Raw genomic sequence first — 12198 nt, forward strand, 5'->3', positions numbered from 1 at the left:
GTGAGTTTCAAATAAATTTATTTGTCTGCAATGTGAGCTGCATTTTCTCTGCAGAGGCCCTAACCGTCCCCTTCTTCTTGCTCTTGCGCTCGTAAGAAGCTGGCCTTTTTCTGGGCGACGCGGTCCTTCCTCTGTGCCAGAGATAACTTGGCGCGATTCCACCTGCCCGGAAAGAGACGACGACAAAAAACAACTCCATTAACATTCACCACACGAGAGAAAAAGTAACTACTTTGGCCTCGATTTGGCATGAAATAAGAGCAGTTATTGTTCCACGATGGTGACTGTCAACTCACCTCTTCTTCTTGACGTCTTTTTTGGGTTTCTTTTGGTGTACGGGGTTCGCTCTGATGGCGGCGTGTGCTTTTTTGTACATTTCTTCGACCTGAAAACAAAACAGGAATTTAATTAATGACAAAGCTGTTCATTGTGTACCTAATAGATTGTCGTTTCTCTTGAAAAAAATAACAGGAAACATCAGACGACATTGTCACCGGAAAGAGGGGAGGGGGTATTGAATTGATATACTAATTCAATACAGTCTACATGTAGAGAAGCCCATACTGGATCTTTGTGAGATCATCACTGCTATGAGTTCAAGTTTCCTGTTTGCATTTGATGCATTCAAATTAGATATTTGACATGCAAGCAATATTTAAATTATGTTGATGTAAACATCACCAAATGATCAAATTGCAGAGGAAATGTTCATCTACATGATACATAACAGGTCAGACTTTTCTTTATTTTTATATAGTGCCAAAAATAATTGCGGTCAAGCTTTTTCTGCATCACTGAGTTGAACACCACTTCGAGTACTGGAAACAGGAAACCAAATCTTAAATGCATCTGAGAGTGTCACCTCAACATTACATGATTTAAGCAGACACGAAACTAGCTAACAGAATCTGTTCAGGCCGTGTTCGTAAAAATCACGCAGCAAGTGTTATGTTACCATGTCTGGAGTGACTCCGTTCTTGATGAAGCGCGAGAACTGTTTCTTGTAGGCGTCCTCGTCCTCCTCCATCAGGTAGGACATGTAGTCGGCCACGTTCATGCCCATGATGTGTTTCCGATGCACCTCTGCGTTGAACTCTTTACTCTCTGTGTCGTAGCCGGGGAAACGTTTCAGACTAAAAACCAGAAAGTGTGAAGAAACTGAGTTGGGCTATTAAAAGACGCCTCTGAAGAATCAAGTTTAAAAAACTAAACAAAAACCAGACAAAACAAAAACACAAGGTTCAAGGTAGTTCTGTTCTTTGTTGTGGAACAACGTGTTACAGCTGCTTTTTGTAATCAACCTCTGTGAAGTTGAACTGTCGCCATCAGGGGGCAGCGTTTTACCAGTGAGTGCTGAGACGGTTGCTGCTGCTCCAACTTTGCCTTCTCACAGGCAGCGACCGCAAGGCCTGATGTAGACTTTTGCCAGTGATCTTTTAGCCATTTCCCACTATTACCTACTGGGCTTGACTCAGTTCTGCTCTTTTCCCATTACAAAACCACCTCAAGTTTGATTTTGACTTTGCCTAGTAACCAGAAATCCCTTTTCTCCCTACATGGGAACTTTCCATGCCATGCATCTCCCCCGACGTGTAGTTACATTTCTCAGGTGGTGCATGTCGTGTTACGCCCCAATTAAGGTTATAAATGGTCACTGGCTATGGTGCAAGTTACAAAGTAGATGTGACGCAGAAGTATAAATCGTGTGTATTGTGTGTTGGGTCGTCAGAGCAGCACGTCCAAAAGTCTGTGACCTCATTTGTATGCGACACAACAACAACAACAGAGGATGTTGTGGTGATGGTACGTACACCTGATGCTCGGTATATGGCATTTTGTCAGTCTTAGGGAGTACAGTGGGGGGTTTTTGTGCAGCCATTTTCCTCATTGCCGGGTTTCAACAATAGTGGCTTTGATTTTCGTGAGGGAGTAACTCTCATGACTCATGGTATGACACTACTGACTAGCCAATCAGTGGCATGCAATCTGTTTGCGTCACACGCCTCAGATCACTTGAAACCACGCCCAAGCAGGTACTAAAAAGTACCCAGAACCTGGAACTACCACCTAATGGCAAATCCTAAAAACGGTCCCATCCTGCTTCTCTCAGCCCCGTCTTGAAAAGGACAGTAAACATCAGCTAATGCAAATGAAGGACCAACTACATTTTGCTCAGCGTGCTTTTTATCATCATCGAGAAGCAGAGATGCACCAGCAAACTAAACGGACAAACTTTAGCTGGACGGAGACCAGCGAATAACCACGTAAACTCTAACTGGAAATATGCGATTGTAAAAATGTCTCAAAGAAAAACATGCACACATTCCTGTTTCTGCGCATGTTTACTGCAGGAGTGAAGCTGCAAAAAAAGTCCACCCGAGTGCAACTCTGACATCATACTGACCTGTGAGGAATGGCAAGTCCACCGTCCACCGCCCCCTTTAATGCTCCAAACACCTTGTTCCCTGTAGTGGTTCTGGCCAGACCTGCGTCCAGATAACACGTGAAGGCGCCTGGTTGTCCATCCACGCTCTCTACGTTGAACTCATCTCCCGTCACCTCCACCTGGCCCTCGTACACCTGGTCCATGCCGAACTTTTGCAGTAGCTAGGGAGGAGGAGGATGAAGGCGTATGAGAGGATGTGCAAAAACATAAATCTGCTCCAATGTATGGCAACATATGTGTGTGTGTTTGTGCGCACGCTTACCCTGCGAGCCAGCAGCAGCCCGGTGCAGTAAGCAGCAGCATAGTTTGTAAGGCCCACTGTGATACCATACTTGGCCAGCTCATGAGAGTAAGCAGCACAAACGATATGGTCTCCCTCAATCTTCGCGTAGGCAATCTGGACAACGCAGACATAGCAAGATAAGACAGCTGCTTAAAAACACGTGACCTCTCAAGTTTGAGTCTTTCTGTCACTGACCTGGCAGCAGATGTCCCTGTTGGAGAACCTGACAATCATCCGGTACTTGGGGGTGTTGTACTTGTTCTTGTCCTGCACAACCAAGCGTTTGCGGGCAAAATAGTCGGTTTTCCCCTCTGTCAAATAATAAGTAACAGCATGTGGTTTAATGGCGTATGCTCCATAGAAAGGGGATCTGAGCCTATGTGCAATTCATGTTGACTTTTACCTCTCCTCCTCCTGAATTTGACTTCGTAGCGCTTGAAGTAGGCCTTGTTCTTCACCACTTTGACGAAACCCTGAGAAGAGACGAAGAAGCAACATGTCAGCAGAAAATACCATAAGTATCAAGCCTCCAGTTGTCCCTATGGGCACAAAAGCTGTTTAACCGCTCGGAGTAAGTCTCCACGAGGAGGTCAGCTGAGGTTTCAGCAGCCATGAATCGCCACGCTGGAGCCGAGCGGCTCACCCGGCCGGAACAGCCCGACAAGCCGCAAATATCCAGCTCCATCTGTCCCTCAAACCGCTTTAGACACTCATCTAACTACAAACACACCTCCACAAACTCAAACCGTCTCCACCCGGTGTATATGAGCTTTATCCACTCACCATTTTGGGGTATTTTTTCTTCTTCTTTCCCCTCCTGCACTAACTAGCGGACTCCGGGACACGGAAGTCTGATGTCGCTATCTTTGGGGGGGTTTTCCACGGAGCGTCGCGGGTTGGCAGCGCCCCCTGCTGCACCGGAGACAAACAGCACAGGCCAACAGAGGGCAGCAGCTACACGGAGAGCACAGGTCTGTGGAGGGCCACAAATACATCACATAGATCATTAAATAACTGTTGTGTCATTAATGAATTAAAATGGCAAATATATTATTTTTTATTAAATGTTTTAATTATATAAATTAATATTCAATTAATCATTTTTGTAATTAATAATCCACTTAGAATAAGGAGGGTGAGTACCTTGGTCATTCCAGAGGGATCAGAGGGAGTAGAAGTGCTTTTCCCCCCACATTAAAACGAGTCAGTTAAGTTGAGTCAGGCATCTGACCAGGATGCCTCCTGCATGCCTCTAAGTGAGGCAGTCCGGACATGTCCTGCTGTGGGCAGACTTAGGACTTGTCTGGCTTGGGAAGGTCTCAGCATCCTCCCTGGATGAGCTGGAAGGAGGTGGCTGGGGTGAGAGAAGTCTAGCCTTCTCTGTTGAGGTGCTGTCCCCACAAACTGATCCCAGATAGGTGGTAGAAAATGGATGGATAATAATAATAACTTCATTTTGATTGCATTTTTAAAAAGCATAGTTAAAGTGCTTCCCAATTTGAATAAAAGCGGCACATTTAAGTTAAATATACCTGAGAAAAATCTTTCATTAGATCTATAAGAGATTATTACATTAAACCAACGCCGTAGAAAGCAGGATGACATTTGCAGTGTGTCAGGATTTTAAATTTACACAGAGAAAAGAAGAAAATAGGAAAAGCTTTGAGGTGACATGCGCAGGGCCACAGCAGCCCTGCGCATGTGCTGTCCACATACACTCTGTGACGCCAAGCGTCTGATGTGATAGCACATTTTTGGTGACACATCCTCCACGATGGTGAAATCAAGACACGCAATACAATGTTGATGCATCGAGCTGGAAACGAGTCTGCCGGGAGGGTGGACTCTCAGTCCCCAGAGAGGTCACAATGTCTGAAAGCTGAATCAGAATCTAAGGTAGATGAGCTGGCAGCCCAGTGTGCACATGCAGTTTGTGTGGCCTCATTTAACCTCTCTGACATTAGTGTTCAGGCCTCACAGTCTGCTTTTTAGGCTCCTCTGACTTCAGTTTTCACTGCTGTGGGCGTTGAGTCCTTCACTTGTAGTATATTGTAAGAGAAATCTTTCACTTTTCCTTGGCAGTCGTGGAGCTATTGTCCGGAAATAAGCACTTCTGTACCTGGAAGGTCTGTGGGCTGTTACTGGAACTTGTAAATTTTCCTTGTAAAAATGACAAGTAAAGAGATGCCAGAATAATGTTGCTTCTCTGCTTTTTTCTTTTCTTGTATTATCACCGCTCCAGATGCTGGTTTGACCCTCACTGCCCTAACTTTACATTTCCTTTCCCAAAACAAGCACAATACATTCAAAAGCTCCTCCTGACTATATGGACCCACTAGTGGGATTTTCTTCACCTCAACAGCTGTTTCCAGGGTCAGCATTGAACTCTCAGACTCAGTGAAGGCAAACATGGCTGATAAATGCTCAAAGAGCTCAGAAAAATGGAAATTTGAACATTTTTATCTATCACAACGAGGGCAACGTTCCGTCCAGCGGAAAACTCTAAATGGAATTTGTGACCAAAATGGTTTTTCTCTTTTTTATTTGCGTATTTCCATCTTTGTTTCCGGTGAATAAAAAGCTCTTCCTTTCTTTATGAGAAGGAATGTGGCTAATGAAGTCAACTTAACATTATGTTGTAAAACAAATGTCAAATAAAAGTGATCAAGAGCTTAAAGAATGCTACAATGCTGAGAAAATCCCACTTGCTGTGAGGCAAGTTAGGTAATACCCTCAATATTTATAATAGTGTCATTATTGACGTGTAAATGCAAAACAGCAGCTATTATTTCATATTCACTCCAAGATCTCTATTTATAATTCAGTCACATTGTAAAAGTGAGGTGGAGTATCAGTGACGCCATATGATGAGTGAGCAGACAGTCATCAGCTGTTACTGAGGGGGACGTGAGCAGCCAGAGCAGCAAAAGATTCCATCCCACCATGTGAAACCACCTATTTCCAAAGAGCAAAGCAGTGCCCCGCCTATGGTGTTACTCTGCTGTGATTAATCTGATGTCATCCGCAGAGTTCATGGACGTGGAACGCATTCGGACACGGCAAGTAACGCAGATAAGAGTCAGAATATCAGGAGCAACGCAGAGAAAATCAGCACCTGACACCAGTTGCAAAACTCAGTGCGCATCAAAGCAAAGCGAAGCAGCCTCCCTTCTTTGCGTGTGTGGAAAGAAATTGATTTTAGGCTGGAGCAGGAAAGTTATCAACGTCAGCTGAGCCCGTTTGATTAATCAGAGCATTTTTCCTACACGCTTTAAAATATTAACTTTATGGTTCCTTCTTCTTGTGGCCACAGTATGAGTATGTTTTAAATACTTAAATTATTTTACTTATTTATTTATTTATTTGGTTTGTTGTGAGTTCATTTCCCATGAAGGTATGTTCAAAACGGTCTTTTTTGTTTGTTTTTTACATCAATTATTATTATTATTATTATTATTATTATTATTATTATTATTATTCATCCATTCTCTTCCTGTTATCCTTATCAGGGTCAGCAATTAACCTAACCCCACTAACTGCATGTCTTTGGACATGAGAAACCACACAGAAATCCCAGATGGTGCAGTCGAAATCATGACCTTCTTGCTGTGAGGCAACAATGCAAACTATGACTCCACTGTGCTTTTTATTATTATTATTATTATTTGACATTAAGGACCTCTTCAGAGGGTGTGCTGGGTGCAGAAGGCAGCATTGATGGGGAGACAGAGAAGGGTTTGCCTTTGCATCCAGGACCTTTGCTCTGAGATAGCAGAGCAAAGGATGCGCTTTTACGTCATTCGTGTACCTGATGGCTGCAGGTGCAGTAAAACTAGAAAAGCTTCTTCTTCGTCTTCTTGCTCCTCCCCCTGTCAAGGGTCGCCACAGCAGATCGTCTGTCTCCATCTCACCCTATCTCTAGCATTTTCCTCTGTCACACCAACCCTCTCCATGTCTCCTTTATTACATCCATGTATTTTTTCTATGGTCTCCACCTGCCTGGCAGCTCCATATTCAACAGCTTTTGTCCAGTGCATCCAGTATCCCTCCTCTGCGCATTTTTTTTTTTGCCTGATAAACTGTCAAACCCCAATGATTTTGAGTTTACTACAAAGCGCACACACATGCACATTTGAGAAGTTGCATTAAGTGAATTTTTGCTTTAAAATGGCTTAAACATGCCTTTTATATGAGCTCCAGGGTCATTAATTGGCTTCCAGGTATTATAGGAGCCCAACAAAATTTCTGCCATCCCATCCTCCAACAAGGGCAGGAAGACAATCCTGCTCTTGCACATCTATGAATTTCAGTTCATCGTTGATGCAATAGGAGTTGATCTCTTGTGTTTGGTTTATTGTTTCAGTATCTTGGCAGAGCACCTTGTAAATTTGTGCAGAAGAGTACTCTGTAAACAAAGCTTTTTTTTTCAATCTCAAAGATACATCAGGGCTGGTGTGAGCAGCAAAGCAATCAGAGATAACTTTCACAGACTGCACAGTTTGTCAAAACGGGCGTATGCTCTAAGGCTTTCACACCTCTACAACTCACTGAGTCATGATGAACAATTAGATATTCACAAACACTCATGAAGACAAACAATCACATAGAAAAATGCCTTCATAGGGTCGCATGCTTCACCTTCCTGTGGCAGTGACTGATCAGACTTTTTCAGAGCACTTGTTTCTTGGTGTCGCGCTGCTCAGCTGACCTCTCTCTACAGTCGTCATGTTTATCCATCAAAATGTAGCAATTCTCAGTGTGCACAGATGCCCGTGGACTTGCAAAACGTTGCAGTTGTGATTCGATTTTTTAAGAGTTAAGTAAAGTGCAATGAGCTCGTAAGTGAATTTTGTCACCTGTGCCACAAGACGTGTTAAAAGGCACCCACAAAGGCACCCACACACTGACTGTTTGCTTGATCTTCCTTTATATTCAGCTTAGACATGCAAGAAACACATTTGGGCAGGGAAAAAAAGAACAAGCAAAGAAGTGTAGAGAAAATAATCCATTTTACATGCCAGCGCTGATTCAATGTGGGTAAAATCTTTATTTTATGTGGGTAGTTGTTAGTTATACGCGGCTTTTCTTTTATCAGCGCAGTATTAGACTGCAGTGTCTTCTGTGGTACCAAACACATAGTCAACAGACTGCTTTTGTGTCAAGGGGGGAGAAAAAAACCTGTTAACTCTTTAGCTCTATGAACAGCTACTTTGAAAAGGGGAAGCAGTGATCTTCTGCTTTTCTGCTCGAGTGAAATAGATAATATCCCTCACTGTCACTCTTGGTGCAGATGTCTCAGTGTTAGATAAGAAAAGTCACAGTCACTCTTGTGGACAGCTTGCTCATGGCCGTTCAAGCTCTGTTTCTGCAGAACTGATTTCGCAATTAAGAGAAGCACTTGTCCAGTCATGCCTCAGCAGTAGTAGTGGTCAGCAGTTACTAAAGGTTCACACATGGGCTGAGGGTGTGGTGGGCGGAACAAAGGGTTACGTTTGCAGTGCGTTTATCCTCTCTCAGAAGATGCTCCATGAACTAGTTTTCCAAGTGTGGAATGTTTAGGATTTCACTTTTATTTTTTGAGGGCTTCTGCACTGAAGTAATATCAACAGGAAACCATTCATTACATGTAAATCATGCTTTCATCCCCAAAAGCCAAGGACATAGATTTAAAAGAAGACTTTTGTGGTTGCAGTGGACTAGAAATGACTTGCAGAAAGTCACACATCAACAAATGTGTTCGCAGGCACACCACAGATAAGAAGACTGCACTTTGTTGAAACACAGCACACTCTTTCCTGCTCGTTTTCTCACTGCTGATTGCATGTATTTTCATTTGCATACAGACACAGTTTAATGTCTCCCTTCCCGTCTAAAGCCCATGAAGAAGAACGGGTGGAGTGAAATCTGCAGCGTTCACACACATCATTAACCCTGTGACGTTCTTGCCCGTGCATTTTGAGATTTTTCTGGGTGAGACTGAGAGATTCTACAGTGCAAGGAAAGCTCTTTGCCCAGGATGGCATGCTGAAGCAAACAGGCAAATAATGCAAGGACGCACAAATGCTAAGCAAAGCCAAATCAGTTCTGCTGAAACTAAACTGAGCCTGCTAGCTTTAACACAAGGAAGAGCAGAGATGGTGCAGAGATGAAGTTTTTGTGTGAAAAACGCCACCTTTGGTCTCGTCTACCCAGCTGTGACCAGTGTTTTACAACCTGTGAAAAAAGAAGGAAAAAAAACAGTCATACTGGTGTTTTCTCTGTGAAAATGCATCAGTGTGATAAACCATAAGTTCAAACAACTTAATACTTGCAGCATGCAAAGAAAACGCCTCCTAACATCACTTTTTGCAGTCTTTACCCTTGACTTAAAACACATGAGCTTCCTGTATAAATTCTGTATAAAATTACTTCTTTGGTTTGAATCCTGCCGTTTGGAAGCTGTGACCTGAAGTGAAGGGTCATTAAGACTCAACTGTGCCTGTTGAACTCTGACCTTTCGAATGGTTGCCTCACCTCCACAGACATGCAAACAGATACAATGACCAGGAAACACCCAGCAGCTTTCTTCACGTCCAGACACCAATGTCCTCACTGAGTTTCTCGGTATCTCGGGGTTGGGGTGAGGTGTGTGGAGGGGGAGAGAAATTTACAACCAGAAACAGTTAAAACAAGGGGAGCTGCTGAATCCAAAGTGATGAATGAGGGAGGTGATTTGTGGGGTGTTTACTGCACAACTCAGAGGATTTGCTGAGCAGTTTCTTTTCACTGTTTTTGCAGGCTTCCGAGGCTTTTGTGTCCTTGGGATTTGGCACCACTGCAGATCCCCGGGTGCCCTCTGTGATCCTCTAGTGTCATATCAGGATATTAACCCAATAAGTAAAACTTTGACAGAGACGAATCAGTTAGAGCAGCTCAAACGCCGCTCACAGCTGCAGACTTGATTGAGAGTGTGCAAGTAAAGGCAACACATTTGTTGATCGCCTGTGAAAAAGAAGAACTGTCTCATGTTCAGCTGCATCCAGTAAATCATACATTGTTTTAGTACTCTGTCCCTATCTGGTAGCTGCAGGTGGACCCAGCTGAGAGCTTGATGAGATTTGGCTGGTAATTCCCAGTGGGGTGGGTGGTTGGGGGGGGGCATACAGTTGAACCCAAAACAAGGACTAAAATCTTATTGTCTAACTGAAGGAAAAAGAATGAAGGAGTTTAAAAGAAAGCCGGTGGGGGTTGGGGTGGGGTGGGGAGGTTAAATGGTGGTTAGAGCTATGGAGCCAAAGGAACCTGTGAGGGGATGAGATAGCGTGATGTGGTTTTCATTGAGATGCCACAAGAGTCCGGAGGTACAGAGGTGAACGCTCCTTGCTGAAAACATGGGACTGAAGAAGGACATAAACCAAGGAAAGTCAGTTTAACCACAACAGGTTATTATGCCATGAATCCACTGCAGACTGGGGCAGTTAGTAAAATCAGCCTCATGTGGTTATGTTCTGCAAAAGGAGAGAGCACTGCTTGAAATGATTCTGTTTTCTGGTCCGACAACAAAACCAAAGAAAAGAGGACTGAATGACTTTTCTAAGAACAAACTTTTTTTTCCTCATTCAGTTTCATTTTGACTTAATGTGAGACTGCAGTTTTTTGATGAATCTCCAGGAAACAAACACGCAATCAATGGGAAAGTAAACAGTCTGATATGCCCACAGTCCATTAAAAATAAAGGGGGGGGGGGGGGGGGGGGGTCTGGTACTGTGCATTAGTTTGTAGCATAGACTGTATACCAAAGATGGACTTAGCCATCCCCTGGTTACCAAAATCCCATTAGCTGTCACCATCCTAATGTTCCAAGCCAATCTAATTGTGAAAATGTGACAGTCATATGGTAATGCATACCCTGTTTAATCCTCCTTTTGACACCAATAAAGTCAAAAATTATGAAACTCAACGTCATATTGCAAACTTTAAATTAGCGACTGAAACTATCAGCTCATCATGAAAGTGTTCACTGAGGTCACAGAGCGAGGGCACCAAAGAGCCACTTTCCAGAAGACTCATAATGAACTACATGTTTTGTTTTTGCAAACTCACACTTGTCATTATAGGGGGGGGAAGCAGGTGTAAGGCACTCCTGAATTTGTTTCGTTTCACTAGCTACAAAGATTTTGTTCTATATATATAATCTGTGGACTCATACTCCCAAGCCTGGATTCTAGCATTCTGGGGATCACCACTTTGATTTTCTGGAGCTAGAAGTCTCCATATTTGGACAAGAGAGTGGAATGTTAGCTAATGCTAGCTAGCTCAGCTATAACCAGGCCTCCTGCAGATATCTGCTAATTAGTGATAAGTAACGTACAAATAACATACTAGAAATTCACTCAGAAACACTTGACAACAGACTTGTTGGATAGGCTGCAAGCACATTAAGCAGAGATCAAACGGTATTATTTGGCACATACTTGCAGTGCAAATGCTCCAAAAGGCATCGGCACCACAAATATTGTCAAGGTCCACTTCAGACAATCAAAAGCAGACAGCTGAAGGCTCCTTTAGATTTTTTCTGAATATGATAGATCAACATTTTCTTATTTTGTCCCTTGGCCGGGGAAAGACTTTTAGAAAATGCAAAAGATAAATATTTTTGTCTATCAGGGAAAGTTCAGAGCTTCTATCACAAATTCTGTACCTGAAGACTGCAGCTTCCAAGCCTAAGCTGGCCTGATGTTGCTCATTTGCTTATTATTTCTCTGTTCGTTTCATCTTTACAGTGTAGTTTATATTTTTTGTAACCTTGTAATAGATTCCCTTCTTGGCCAGGTCTCCCTTGAAAAATCTTAAGGGCCTTTAAAAAAGAGGATATCTTCACAGCAAACTTATAGACTTGATTCATTTTTGGAGCCTTAAGCGGCATTCAGGAACTGCCGTTTTTAGTACTTCTTGGTGGTTTCAGTTGTCAGCCCTTCATGCTGATGGCTGGGTACAGATGAAAAATGTGAGCTTCAGCTACCAAGTAAGGCCAACGTTTAAACAGTTAAGCTAGTTAGACCAAAAGACTTGATGGCTTTCTTTAAAATCTTTGAAGAGCCCATGGTTGTTATCGATAGTTACCAGGTTTGACTGGAGTTATACAGGCCTGACTTCACCTGACGTGCAAGAGGCAAAATCAAGACATGTGACAAGTCACAGTGCATGCTGCACCTCTTCTTGTCAACATTCACATGCATGTGGTGCAAAAGCTGTAGCCTCAAGTATATTTAAAACCATGAGGAGTCCCCCCACAGCCTCTGTCTTTCCTCGCTATAGAGCCAAAAAGGGGGTTCGAGGTTCAGCTTGAGAAAATAACCTCATGGCTCGGCAGCACAAGTCTTTATTTAACCCCGTGGGACTGTGACTCGCAGGTAGACAAGGCTGATGAGTGGCGAATGAAGCAAAGCAAAAAAAAAAAAAAAAGAGACCCTCCTCCTCCACCCCCTCT

The 12198-nt window shown here is 43.2% G+C and overlaps 1 protein-coding gene across 1 annotated transcript; it reads right to left on the reverse strand.

Moving 5' to 3' along the window:
- Position 1: 1 nt before the first annotated feature.
- Positions 2-3656, reverse strand: rpl5a (ribosomal protein L5a). Its single transcript, XM_086273422.1, has 8 exons — positions 3513-3656; positions 3133-3202; positions 2925-3040; positions 2709-2843; positions 2405-2607; positions 956-1133; positions 297-385; positions 2-162 (listed from the first exon to the last, which is right to left on the reverse strand). The coding sequence occupies exons 1-8, from the start codon at positions 3513-3515 to the stop codon at positions 60-62; spliced, it is 897 nt and encodes a 298-aa protein (XP_086129548.1). The 5' UTR covers positions 3516-3656; the 3' UTR covers positions 2-59.
- Between the last annotated feature and the right edge of the window lie 8542 nt (positions 3657-12198).

This window comes from Aulonocara sp. 'chitande type north' Nkhata Bay, linkage group LG18 (assembly GCF_057382095.1).
Source record: "Aulonocara sp. 'chitande type north' Nkhata Bay isolate Kocher_YH1m ecotype deep benthic linkage group LG18, A_spYH_male_GT1.1, whole genome shotgun sequence".
In the NCBI taxonomy this organism is placed as follows: domain Eukaryota; kingdom Metazoa; phylum Chordata; class Actinopteri; order Cichliformes; family Cichlidae; genus Aulonocara; species Aulonocara sp. 'chitande type north' Nkhata Bay.

Bases quoted from the DNA above. Each gene is read 5' to 3' on its own strand.
- rpl5a (XM_086273422.1), bottom strand. The intron at 2,608-2,708 runs GTAAGCGTGCGC...CCTCCTCCCTAG, and splicing joins GGCTGCTGCTGGCTCGCAGG to CTACTGCAAAAGTTCGGCAT. The intron at 386-955 runs GTAACATAACAC...TTTTGTTTTCAG, and splicing joins ACGGAGTCACTCCAGACATG to GTCGAAGAAATGTACAAAAA.